This window comes from Sarcophilus harrisii, chromosome 5 (assembly GCF_902635505.1).
Source record: "Sarcophilus harrisii chromosome 5, mSarHar1.11, whole genome shotgun sequence".
Lineage (NCBI taxonomy): Eukaryota > Metazoa > Chordata > Mammalia > Dasyuromorphia > Dasyuridae > Sarcophilus > Sarcophilus harrisii.
The window spans coordinates 239,277,258-239,291,271 of NC_045430.1; the positions used below are offsets into that span (position 1 = coordinate 239,277,258).

At 37.7% G+C, this 14,014-nt stretch overlaps 2 protein-coding genes across 6 annotated transcripts in view; one reads left to right on the forward strand and one right to left on the reverse strand.

Annotated features, from left to right (window-relative positions):
- The window catches only part of OLAH (oleoyl-ACP hydrolase), a 68,983-nt gene that overhangs the window by 53,286 nt on the left and 1,683 nt on the right, over positions 1-14,014 (reverse strand). The gene's annotated exons all lie outside the window — the stretch shown is intronic.
- Positions 7,291-14,014, forward strand: part of CROT (carnitine O-octanoyltransferase) — a 32,981-nt gene continuing 26,257 nt past the window's right edge. Inside the window, exon 1 of one of the 3 annotated variants that reach the window (XM_023505106.2) lies at positions 7,291-7,388. In XM_023505106.2, coding sequence (XP_023360874.1) covers positions 7,340-7,388 — 49 coding nt within the window. In that variant the 5' untranslated portion in view covers positions 7,291-7,339. Of the gene's footprint in view, positions 7,468-7,494; positions 7,691-14,014 lie in introns of those variants that run through there. The other 2 variants (XM_023505107.2, XM_012551273.3) reach the window with 2 other exon arrangements.

The window sequence follows — 14,014 nt, forward strand, 5'->3', positions numbered from 1 at the left end:
GGGGAGAAACTTGATGAATCTGATCACAAAATAAATAAGTAGGGAGGTGAATAAAATTTTAGAAAAGTTAGGTATAGACCTTTGGAAAAAGCTGAATGAGGATAGAAATGAATATACGTTTTCTCAGCAATATATGTCACCTACATAAAAAATGATCAAATCTCACAATCAAATGCAGAAAGGCAGAAATGCATCCTTTTCAGATTTTTATGCAATAAAAATGACTTGTAATAAAGAAAAATGGACCAAAATTAATCGTAAACTAAATAATCTAATCCTAAAGAATGAGTGGGTCAAACAACAAATCATAGAAATAATTAATAATTTCATCCAAGAGAATGACAACAATGAGACAACATACTAAAACATACTAAATCCCATAGGATGCTGCCAAAGCAGTCCTTAGGGGAAAATTTATATCTTTAACTGCTTACATGAATAAAATAGAGAAAGAGGAGATCAATGAATTGGTCATGCAACTAAAAACATTAGAACAAAAATTTTGAAAACCCTAAATAAATTTCAAATTAGAAATTTTGAAAATTAAAGGAGAGATTAATAAAATTGAAACAAAGAAAACTATTGAACTAATAAACAAAGCTAAGAGTTAATTTTATGGGAAAAAAACAACAAAATAGATAAATTTTGGGTTACTATGATTAGAAAAAGGAAAGAAGAAAACGAAATTACCAGTATCAAAAATGAAAAAAGTGAACTTACCACTAAGGAAGAGGAAATAAAAGCAATAATTAGGAACTATTTTGCCCAATTGCATACTAATAAATCTAACAATCTATGTGAAATGGATGAATATTTACAAAGGTATTGCTTGCCCAGATTGTATATATTGTATAGATTGTAACTGCTTACAAAATATTTTTCACATAAAGTCAGATCTAAACAATTGGAAAAACATCAGTTGCTCATGGATAGGTGAGCTAATATAATAAAAATAACAACTCTGTCTAAATTGGTCTACTTGTTCAGTACCATATCAATCAAACTGCCAAAAATTATTTCATAGAACTAGAAAAAATAATAACAAAATTCATCTGGAGGAACAAAAGGTCAAGCATTAATTAATGAAATTAATTAATTAATGAAAAATGCAAAGGATCATGGCTTAGCAGTACCAAACTTAAAACAATGTTATAAAACAACAGTCATAAAAACCATTTAGCACTGGCTAAGAAATAGAGTGGATGAGTGGAATTAGATACACACAATACAATAATCAAGGCCTATAGTCATCTAGTATTTGATAAACCCCCAAACTTCAGGTACTCCATAAGAATTCACTATTTGACAAAAATTGCTGAAAAAGTGGAAAATAATATATAAGAAATGCAGTATAGACCTACATCTCACAAAACAGGGTCAAAATAGACATGATTTGGGCATAAAGGATGATATCATAAACAAATTAGGAGAGCAAGGGATAATTTACCTACAGATCTTTGGAGAAGGAAAGAATTTGTGAGCAAAGAAAAACTTATGAAAGGCAAAATGGACAACTTTGATTACATTAAATTAAAAAGGTTTTGCACAAACAAAATCAAGAAAAACAAGATTAAAAAAGAAGTACAAAGCTGGAGGAAAATCTTTGCAGCCAGTGTTTCTGGTAAAGGTCTCATTTTTAAAAATATATAAAGTACTAAGTCAAATTTATAAAGATATAAATCATTCCCCAGTTTGTTAAATGGTCAAGGGATATGAACAGAAAAATTTCAGATAAAGAAATTAAAGCCATAAAAAAATGCTCTGTCTTACATGGACTGATACTAAGTGAAGTGAGTAGAATCAGGAAACACTGTACACAGCAATAGCAAGATTATATTATGATGGACATGGTTCTTTTCAAATGTGAGGTGATTCAAGCCAATTCCAATGATCTTCTGATGAAAAGAGCCTTCTACACTAAGAGAAAGAGCTATGGGGACTGATATGGATCATGACATAGTATTTTCACTTTTTTATTGTTGTTTGCTTGCATTTTGTTTTCTTTCTCATTTTTTTCCTTTTTGATTTGATTTTTTCTTGTGCAGCATGCTAATTGTGGAAATATGTACAGAAGAATTGAACATGTTTAACATAAATTGAATTACTTGCCATCTAGGGAAGGGGGTGGAGGTAACAGAGGGAAACAACTTTTGGAACACAAGGTTTTGCAAGGGTAAATGTTGAAAATGATCTCTGCGTATTTTATGAAAATAAAAAAAGCTTTAATGAAAATGCTCTAAATCATTATTTATTAGAGAAATGCAAATTAAAACAACTTTAAAGTACCACTTCACACTTTTCAGATTGTCTAAGATGATTGGAAAAGATGATAAATGTTGGAGGAGATGTGAGAAAACTAGGACACTAATGCATTGTTGGTGGAGCTGTGAAATTATCCAGCCATTCTAGTAAGCAATTTGAAACTAGGCCCCAAAGAATATAAAACTCTGCATACTCTTTGATTCAGCAATGTTACTACTAGATCTGTATCCCAAAGGATAACAGATAAAAGAGAAAAAAGGACTCACATGTGCAAAAATGTTTGTAGTAGCCCTTTTTGTAGTGACAAGAAACTGGAAATTGAGTGAATGCTTATAAATTGGGGAATGGCTAAATAAATCATGGTATATGGAAATATAATGGGATATTATTGTTCTATGAGAAATGATTAGCAGGCTGATTTCAGAAAAGCCTGGAAAGACATGAACTAATACAAAGTGAAGTGAGGAGAGCCAAGAGAACATTGTTTACAGTAACAGTAAGATTATTTGATCAACTATGACAGACTTAGCTCTTCTCAGCAATTCATTGATCCAGGGCAATTCCAATAGACTTGAAATGGAAAATGCTAACTGCATCCAGAACTATGGAGACTGAATATGTCAATTGAAGCATAGTGTTTTCGCTTTTTTGTTGTTTGCTTTTTCTTTCTCATGGTTTTTCCCTCTTCATCTGATTTGTCTTGTAGCAACCCACTTCTGTGTCCAGTCTCTCTTCTGTTTATCAATTAATATCAACTGGACTGACGTGGCCTCGAATCTGTAGATTTCCAGAGTTGAACAGAGCAGGGAGAATCAGGAATCAAGTATAAGTTTAATTTCAAAGTGAGGGCATGGTTTTCAAACTAAGAGGCAAATTAGACAACATGGTTAGTGGACCCCTAGTGGAGGGATCCACTCTGTTGTGAATGAACCTTTATATCCTTGTGACTAAACAAAGAATCAAACAGTATAATACAGCAACAATAGGGAAGTACAACAGCAACAATGTAAGAACAAAAAGATGGACATCCTTACCAGGGTAATTTGAGAAAAACTGAGTCACTGGAGGGGCCCTGGAGTTTTTCTTACAAAGAATGGTAAACTTTACCAAGCTGTTAGTTGGAGGATTAGAACAGGGGCAGGGACAGAGAATTCACCAAATGAGTGAGGGATTAGAATCCAGAAAAATACATCTCTGACGGGACTGGTGTTTTTCCATTGGTGCCAGAGAGTTCAGTGGCCCAGTTCTGTGTCCAGTCTCTCTTCTGATTATCAATTAATATCAACTGAACTGACGTGGCCTCTAATCTGTAGATTTCCAGAGTTGAACAGAGCAGGGAGAATCAGGAATCAAGTATAAGTTTAATTTCAAAGTGAGGGCATGGTTTTCAAACTAAGAGGCAAATTAGACAACATGGTTAGTGGACCCCTAGTGGAGGGATCCACTCTGTTGTGAATGAACCTTTATATCCTTGTGACTAAACAAAGAATCAAACAGTATAATACAGCAACAATAGGGAAGTACAACAGCAACAATGTAAGAACAAAAAGATGGACATCCTTACCAGGGTAATTTGAGAAAAACTGAGTCACTGGAGGGGCCCTGGAGTTTTTCTTACAAAGAATGGTAAACTTTACCAAGCTGTTAGTTGGAGGATTAGAACAGGGGCAGGGACAGAGAATTCACCAAATGAGTGAGGGATTAGAATCCAGAAAAATACATCTCTGACGGGACTGGTGTTTTTCCATTGGTGCCAGAGAGTTCAGTGGCCCAGTTCTGTGTCCAGTCTCTCTTCTGATTATCAATTAATATCAACTGAACTGACGTGGCCTCTAATCTGTAGATTTCCAGAGTTGAACAGAGCAGGGAGAATCAGGAATCAAGTATAAGTTTAATTTCAAAGTGAGGGAAATGGTTTTCAAACTAAGAGGCAAATTAGACAACATGGTTAGTGGACCCCTAGTGGAGGGACCCACTCTGTTGTGAATGAACCTTTATATCCTTGTGACTAAACAAAGAATCAAACAGTATAATACAGCAACAATAGGGAAGTACAACAGCAACAATGTAAGAACAAAAAGATGGACATCCTTACCAGGGTAATTTGAGAAAAACTGAGTCACCGGAGGGGCCCTGGAGTTTTTCTTACAAAGAATGGTAAACTTTACCAAGCTGTTAGTTGGAGGATTAGAACAGGGGCAGGGACAGAGAATTCACCAAATGAGTGAGGGATTAGAATCCAGAAAAATACATCTCTGACGGGACTGGTGTTTTTCCATTGGTGCCAGAGAGTTCAGTGGCCCAGTTCTGTGTCCAGTCTCTCTTCTGATTATCAATTAATATCAACTGAACTGACGTGGCCTCTAATCTGTAGATTTCCAGAGTTGAACAGAGCAGGGAGAATCAGGAATCAAATACAAGTTTAATTTCAAAGTGAGGGAAATGGTTTTCAAACTAAGAGGCAAATTAGACAACATAGTTAGTGGACCCCTAGTGGAGAGACCCACTCTGTTGTGAATGAACCTTTATATCCTTGTGACTAGACAAAGAATCAAACAGCAATATATAGCAACAATAGGGAAGTACAACAGCAACAATGAGGCAAAGTTGTCTTAGTGCCAAAAAAGTCTGTTCATAGCAAGGCTTCCTGTCTTGGTCTGTTGGTGCTTGCTTGAATTCAGGGACTATCAGTTCCAGAGTATGAGAGCAAAGGATTGTGGTTATACCAAGCTCAGGGCTCAGCTTACTTGCTGGATCTTAGCTCTGGAAAACAGGGTATCTACTATAATAGTATCTTGACATTATCAGTGAAGAACAGTGAGAAGGCCAGTTCAGCAGGACTATAGTGTGGGGAGAGTAATAAAGCTAGGCTTGGATATCTCATTTACAAAATAAAGTAGTTGGATTAATTGTTCTCCAGGCTCCCTTCTGGCCCTGATATTCTAGGAATCCTTTAGCTTAGAGACTTGTAAACAGTAGGGAATTTATAACATCAGTATGAAAGGGACTTTACTCATTGCTCTTTGCCTCACTCCAGTAGACTTTACCCCTTCCTCCTCTCCCCCCCTCAAGCTCAGAACATGGTAAATTAGTCTTGAGAGAAATGTCAGTCAATAGATAATGCCCTGATGTGACAAAAAACAAACAACAAGAAAAAGCCAATGTTGAGACAAAGACACACAGCAGGGTAGTGAGGAATTGGGAGAGAGCCAGAGCTTATATTGGTCCTTTATATGTTGGAAGGGACTCAACTAATTATCAAATCCAATACCTTCATTATACAGGTAGAAAAACTGAAATATCATGAGGCAATGTAGCACAGGATCTTTTGACTCTCCACTATGTACAGAATTGGACAGAATTGTGGAGCCAAAGAATGAGGGGAGCTAGAAGAAACCTGAGAGATCAATTTATATCCATTACTTATTGCCTATGTGGCTGTGGACATCACTCCACTGCTCTGGGCCCAAATTTCTTAATCTGTAAAATGAGAGTTTTAGAATAGATGATTCTAGGATCCTTTCCCTTTTCTCCTCTCACAGAGGTTACTACTCTAGTTCAGACCTTTATTGTCTCTTTTTTTTCTAGTTTATTTATTTTATTTTTTTCTGGTTATACATGTATTCACTTTTTAAAAAAAACCTTGTAACTTTAGCTTTCAAAATTTCCCCCTGTTTGTAGTCTATCCCCCTCTCAAACCAATCCTCCAAATGGCTATCAAAATAATCTCTCTACAACACAGGTTTTCCTTGCTCAAGACGTTTCAGTGGTTTCCTATTCCCCCAGAATAGGAGGATGGGTACAAAGATTTAGAACTGGATAATATATCACAGGATATCTATATGAACTCATTTTAGAGATGAGGAAACTGAGAATTAGAGAAGTTATATGACTAGCTAGCACTGGAGAAAATTTAAACTCAGGCCCTCTTAATTGTCATGTTGAATTGACATTTAAAGTTCTACCATTTGATTCCAGCCCATTTCCAGTTCATAGTAAGTACTTCCTATTCTACATTCTATGTTCCCAACAAACTGATCTACTTCTAATGTGCAAAACTGAACATCCCCTCTTTCACCTATATCTGGTTGCAGAAAGATTCTATGTCCTCATTTCAGGGTTTTGAACTTTCTTTGAGGCTCAGCTCAGGTTATGCCTCAATGGGAAGCCTTTCCTGATCACCCTATTCCTTAGTAATCTCTCTGTCCTTAAAAGACCTCATAATTACTTTTCTGTTTATTTATTGAGGGCAGGGCAGTTGGCTGTTTTTGTCTTTGCACCTCCAGGGCTTAGCATAGTGTCTGAAACATAAAAGTTGAATAGAATTTAGAAATGATACAGACTTAAATTCAACTCCCACATTTTAGAGATGAAGACGCTGAGTTAACCTTTAAAGATTAAACGATGTGCCTACTGTCATACAACTTTAATAAATGTCTACAGCAGGATTCGAATGCAACCTTTTTTGGCTGTAAATCTAGTGATGGACTAAAGGCTGGTCAATGATTTAGAGAACCGTCAGAAGCCAAAAGATGGGTAGAATGTCCGTTCCAGGCCTATGCTAAATTCTGACAGCCACCTTGGACAAGTTCCCCTCAGTTTCCCCGTCTGTGCCACAGAGGGTTGGGCTTGCTGGCCTCTGAGGTCCCTCATCCTGCGACTCAATGCAACCCCGCCATAACACAGATTGGGAAACTGAGGCTCAGGTAAGTGCACGAGGTGTCACAGGAGATGAGAGGAGCTGATGTCTGGATGTACCTACCTGAGCCGCTCCTTCCTTGGGACTAATTAAGAAGGCTGCCAAGATGCTAAGGGGACTTTGGAGTAAAGACAAGGACCCCTTCCTGCCTGAGTACACCCTCCTGGATACACCCCGGAGGTTCCCGGGTCCCACCGGCCACTGGCCTTGGTTCAAGCTGGGAGCAGGGAGGAGAGGGACCTGGAGCAAGAAGCAGGACCTGCCTGGCAGTGACGTCATGAATATATCACGCCCATGCCCACAACCCTGCCTCTGGGGCGGGACCCTCACGGCTTTCCGTCCGCCCCCTCGGCAGTGGCTTAGTCTGGCCGCCAGGGAATGAAAGGTCTTCAGGCTCCGAGCGGAGCGCACCGAGGGGCCTGCGGAGGTGAGGAGCGGGTCCGGAGGCCCCAACGCAGGCCCGAATCCGGGCCCGACAGACCCGCGAAGCCCCCGGGCCCGGAGAGGTGCGAGCGCCGCTGCCGCTTCTCCTCCCTCCGCCCCGATCCTTCCCTGGTGAAAGGGGGCCGGGGAGGCTGAGCTCGAGGCGGACTGGGCTCGCTCGTATCCAGCCTCCGCGGGCTCCGGGGTCTGTACTCCGGGCTCCGGCTCCGCAGGATCCGGGGTCCGCGCTCCGGGCTCGATCTGCGTGCGTCTCCCCAGGCAGTGCCCCCCTTTCTTGATCCCTAAGTGCGTGTCTTCCCCCCTTCCTCCTCCTCAAGTCCTTGTCTATTTGTCCCCCTTAGTGCTTGTCTGTATGCCCAGCACTGATTTCCCCCGGAATACTGGTCTGCCCCCCTTTCTCCCTCCCTAGCTGCCTATCTGTCTTTCTGTCCCGCTTAGTGCTTGTCTGCTCAGCTCTGACTGTGCCCCAGAATGCTAGTCTGCCCTCCTCTCCCCCTTCTTCCCTTAGTGCTTGATTGTCCCCCTTAGCGCTTGTCCAGCTGTGACTGTTCCCTGGAATGCTAGTTTTCACCCTTCTCCCCTTCTTCCCTTAGTGCTTGTCTGTGTGCCCAGCTGTGACTGTCCCCGGAATGCCAGTCTGTCCCTCTATCCCCCTTCTTCCCTTAGCACTTGTCTCTGTCTCCCTTCATGCTCGTCTGTCTGCCCAGCTCTGAATGCCCCCCAGAATCCTGGTGCTCCTGTCCATCAGTGTTGGTCGCTAAGTGCTTGCCCACCTCTTTCCCTTTGAGGGCTGGTGGGCTCTTCTCTTAAGCTAAGTGGTGTAGTTCTAGCACTCCAGAGAGTGGGAGCTCTACCCAATGGATGGGTAGAACGCTGGGTTCAGACTTAGGAGGGCTTCTCTTCCTGAGTTCCAGTCTGGTCTCAGACACTAACTAACTGACCCTGGGCAAGTCAGTTAACCCTGTTTGCCTCAGTTTACTCATCTGTAAAGTGAGCTGGAGAAGGAAATAGCAAACCACTCCAGTGTCTCTGCCAAGAAGACCTCAAATGAGGTTACAGGGGTCTAGCAGGATTGTAAAAAGCTTTCCAACAGCTGTCTTCTCTTATTTTTTAAATACTTGTCCATGTCTCCTCTTGAGTACTTGCCTGTTCTTGGGTACCCTTCCTCTTCCCCCTTCTCCTTCTCTGTTTGAGTGTGAGATGGATGTCTCCAGTTCTCTGAATTTGTGTCTCCTTGCACCTCTTTTCCTGACTTTCTGCTGATCAGAGCCCCCTGAGTGGAATCTTGGGAAGAAGAACCATCAGATTTATATTCACCCAAGACATAACTTGGTAGCTGATTGCTGTGGAATGAATTGCTTTTCTTTGAGTTGAAATAGGGAATATATAGGTTATCTTCAGTCCTTTTATCTCATACCCTTCCAAGGCTATTTCTGAGAAGATCGTGTATTCTGCTCTTTTCCAAGTTTCTTAAGCTTGTCTATTTTATGGCTGAGGGAGAGAGATTTCCTGAAACCTAAAAGCCATTTTTGGGAAACTGAAACCTGACAGTTCCTTTTCTCTTTTGGGATCTGAAGAAGGGAGAGAGACACATCAGAAATCCCCTGGGAAAGAAGCTATCCACTTTTTTTTAGTTTTAATCAGGAAGGTAACTTAATGCCGGTTTGTTTTTTACCTAGTGGATACTTCATATGTTCTGGTGTTTTTTCAAGTTATTTTGCCAGTTGGAACACAGTCACAAATCTCTGCTTCTCAATGTTTATTGATTTTGCTTCTTTTTTATTTCTATAGTTTCTACTCTATTACAAGCCTTTGACACCTGAATTACTGTAACAGACTCCTTTCTGGTTATACAGCCCTTCTACTTGGCATACCTTGTAGGTATGAGGAACACATTTTTAGAATAAAGACAGGAAGCACAGATGAACAGATGATATTTCTTTTGACAAATCTAATTAAGCCTCCACTTTCCTTTCTTGAAAATATAATATTCTCAGGACATACAATTGATGTATTTAGCTTTTTTTCCCCATTTGTACCACCCAGAATTACTTTCTTTTATAATCTCTGCCAAGTCACTACTTCTGTGACGCCTCCCTAATTAACCTAGTCCCACTATGACCACTTCTTTACTCTGAAGCACCTTATATCTTCTTTTGGCCTTCTTTCTAGATATTTCCAATGACTTTAAACTTACCTGAAATGATTATCAATATTTATTTTAAAATTGTTACCATTTGCCTAGGACTTTGTTAGGTACAGTGAAATTTGTTTTATCTGTCAGAATTCTAGTTGGCTCTAATTGTTAAAAAAAAAAAAAATGGTTTTTATTCTTTTTCTCTGTAATTTTTATATAATTTTTCCCATTCTCCCCTTTGAAGCTATATATTAATTTCTTCCTTAAAAATCCCGCCTTTTTATAACTTCCCTGTTTCCACCATTTTTCTAGTCACCTAGGTTTCCAGCTAGGAATTATCTTTAACTCTTTACTCTTACTGATTTCCTTCCTCCTACATAGTTCCTTGTCATATCAGTGCTTTCTCCACGTTGATCATACCTGTTCCCTTCTGTTTACCATAACCAGCTGAATTAAAGGCCCTTATCATCTCCCACCTGGACTGTTGCAATAGCATCCAACTTGGTTGTCTTGTATCCAGGCTTTTGCTTCTCTAGCCACCCTTCTGCCACTGTAGACCCTTTTCTAAGATATATGTTACTAGTTCATTGTACCCATATCCTCACCACTTTGTCCTCTGGATATGTTATTTGTCAATGTCCCCTTTTTAATGTAATTCCAAAACTGAATGCAATACTTCAGATATGATTTTGACTGGTATAGAGAACATACTATTGGGACTACTGTCTTCCATGTTCTGAACACTACAATTCTGTTAATGAAACCCCTACATTTTAGTAGTTTTTTTCTCCCCAGAAATATCACCCTTTCGACTCATATTAAGCTTTCATCCAGATAAATACTTAAGTCTATTTTTCGTTATTTATGAATTCAAATTTTTTAAAGCCCAAAGTCAAGGTTTTCCTTTATTATTTAATTTAATCTTATTGGACACAATCATAGAAAACTGTTAGATAATATTAGCATCTTGCTTTTGTTACCCTGTATATTCTCCCTTCCAGATTTATGTCATCAGCAATTTGGCTAAGTTTTTTTTTTTTTAATATCCTTATTCAAGTCATGAGTGAAAAGGTTGGTCAGGACAGGGATGGACAGAGCTCTGGCATAGTGCCACAGTGCTCCATCCAAATCACATTTGTCCATTAATCTATATTCTCAAGTTATTAACTATTTATGAATCTACTGAACAATATTATGAAGCAGCTTATATTTATGCATCTTATTCACAGGGTCTCACGAAAGACTTTGTTAAATGCTTGATTGTTGCTGGTTCCTAGTAATTTAAACATTTTTATTGATTTATTTCATTTTGACATTACCTTCATTTCCCAACACGTATCCTTCTTCCTTCCCCATTTAGAGAACTATCCATTAAATAAGAACTTAAAAAAGAAAGAGAAAAGAAAGCATTTCAATAAAATTAGTCAATGCATTAATCTAAAGATACACAGTGAAACACATGCATAGAGTTCCACCTCTTCAAAAAGGAAGAGGGGGAAATTGTTTCTTATGGTTCTTCTTTAGAGTCAAATAGTCAAATAAATATATGCTAAGTATAACACTACTCATATAATATTAGCATATACTAAGTATATGTTTCTAGTATAAAGACTTAAGTTTGATTAAAAAGAACCATAACAACAAATCTCTTCTCCTTCCTTTTTTTTTTTTAAATAGAGGTGGAACCCTGTGTTTATTTCTATGTGTGTTTGTGTGTATCTATATCATCAGAATTCATCATTAACAACTAGTTTTGCTGAAATGCTTCTTTTTTCTACTTATAAAACCTTTGTTTTTGTTTTGGATTTTTGTTATTGTTCTTTCTGTTTCCTTTACTGTATTTATTGTGCATATTATTTCCTTGATTGTGTTTCCTTTACTTTGCACTAGTTCATATAAGTCTTTCCATGCCTCATTGTTTCTCAAGGCTCAATACTATTTTGTCACTTTTATGTAACACAGTTTGTTTAGTCATTCCTCAAATGATTGGAATTTATTTTATTTCTAGTACTTTACTACTACAGAAGGCACACTTTCTCTTCTAAGTGTTCGTAAATCATCTAAATAATTTGTAATAGAATTTTACTAGGAATCTGTGTCAAACTTATTGGTTTATAGTTTCCAGACACTACTTTTTCTCCACTTTGAAACTCACATTTGCAACTCACTAGTTTTCTGATGTCATTTGTGTTCTTAGTGAGCTTTGTTTTTCATTCCATTCCTTAAAAATGAATTTGAATACCATTTTCTCCATAATGTTTTCTTTGAGCTCCCCTCCTTAATTGATAATGACCACCCTCCCCTCAAATTTCCAACAGTACTTTGCACCTCTTCTGTATCATAATTACTTGTGTGTGTATCATAGGTTCTCCCTCAGAAAATAAATGTCATAAAGACATGAAATTTGCCCCCAGACTCCAACCATATATTTCCAACTGTGTATAAGTGAGCCCACTTGATTTTTCCTGCCATGAATTCAAATTCAGTGAAACCACCATTATCTGTCTTCCTCTCACCCACCCCAACCCCCAATCAAAGCTATTGTTTTTTTTTTTTCGATCTTTCATGTCATGATTCCTCTATGTTTCCAAGTTAGAAATCAAATAGTTATACTTAAATATTCTCTTTTATCTACTATACAATACTACATATAGCACCGGTGTTATATACAGCACTGTGGGGGAGAAAACAAAGTGGAAATAATATACAACTCTGGTTTCAAGGAGCTTATTATCCTCATAAGGAGATACTATTCCAAGATAGTTATTACATATATTATTATAAACTAAATTCATTAATTATAAATAAAATGCCAATGTGGTCGGTCAGGAGTGACCAGGGAAAATAAGGAAGGCTAATACCTAATTTACCAAGTTGCCAGAAAAATTTGTAAACTTTAAAACACTAAAAATATGAGTTGTTATTACTACACTACCACCACTACCACCATCACTACAATTACTCCTATAATGGCTTCCTGGAAGAAGTTGGAATTTAAAAGATGGTGGTAAAAAGATATAGGTAAAGAGTGTTGAAGATACATTGAAGTAGAGGGAACAAAAAGTGACAGTATGGGAGTTTAGAACATGTTTGTGAGATGGTAGTTCAGTTTGGCTTCATGGAAGAGAATAATCTGGGTTTAGACTTTAAAGGTGGGATAAACAAAGTTGATGACAGATCTTGAACTCCAGCTAGAGGAACTTGAATTTTAAGCAGTTCTGTTTTGGGGAATTAAAGATTCTCAAGCAGTGAAGTACCATGATCAGAACTGGGTGCAGAAAGAAAATTTTGGCAGCGGAATACAAGAGGATTAAAAGAGAGGAAAAATGAAGGAAGGAAGACCTGTTAAGCTATTGTTATGGTCAATGCAGTTGATAATGCTTATTTAAAAGAAGTGGCACCAGGAATGATGGTGCTGATGAAAGATGTAAGAGATTATAGAGATGTGTAGAAGAGAGGACAGTCAGAAATAAGTCTTAAGATTGCCGACTTGAGAGCCTAGGGGATCTCTCTCTCTCTCGAGAGAGAGATTATTCACTATAATACTATATAGTGAAATCAAAATGAGGAGCAATTTTATTTTTTAACTGAATATTATTTTTATTGCATTATTGTTCATAAAAGATGTATTTAATATTTCTAATTTTCTTTATTTGTGACATTTTCACGCTCTAATACATGATCATTTTTTGTGAAGATACTATGCAAAGCTGAGAAAAAAAAATTGATAGCTATTTAATATTCTCCAGAGGTCTGCCTTATACAACTTTCTTAAAATTCTATTCAGGTCCCTTTTTCCCCTTTCCTTTTAATTTTTGTTTAAATTTATAAAGGTATAAGAAGAATAAACAAATTTCTGCTAATACTTTTATTTTTTATTTCTCATTTAAATTTTCTTTTAAGAATTTGGATGTGCTAGGTCGTGTAGTGGTTAGAGCACCAGTCCTGAAGTCAGGAGGACCTGAGTTCAAATCTGACCTTAGACACTTAATATTTCCTAGCTGTGTGACCCTGGGCAAGTCACTTAACCCCAATTGCCTCAGGGAAAAAATTTGGATGCTATTATGTTTGGGATCTGTGTTTAGAACTGATATTAATTTTGTTGTTTATTCTACCATTTAATAAATTGTAGTTTCCCTGTTTAACTCTTTTAATTACATTTATTGTCATTATTTTTTCTGACATTATGGCTGTTTTCCTTGCTTTTTACTTCATCTAAAGTACAATAGATTCTTCTCCAATCTGTTATTTTAATTTTGTGCATCTTTCTGTTTTCTATGTTTCTTATAAACAATATATTGTTTGATTCTGGTTACCCCTTTTCATTTTATAGGTGAATTCATTCCATTCATGGTCACAATTAAGGTTGTTAATTGTGTGTTTCCCTCCAACTTTTTCTCTTAGACTCATTTTTTCCCTTTGCTTCTTCTTTCTTTTCTGAGAATTTGTTTTGCTTCTGGCTAATCTTTCCT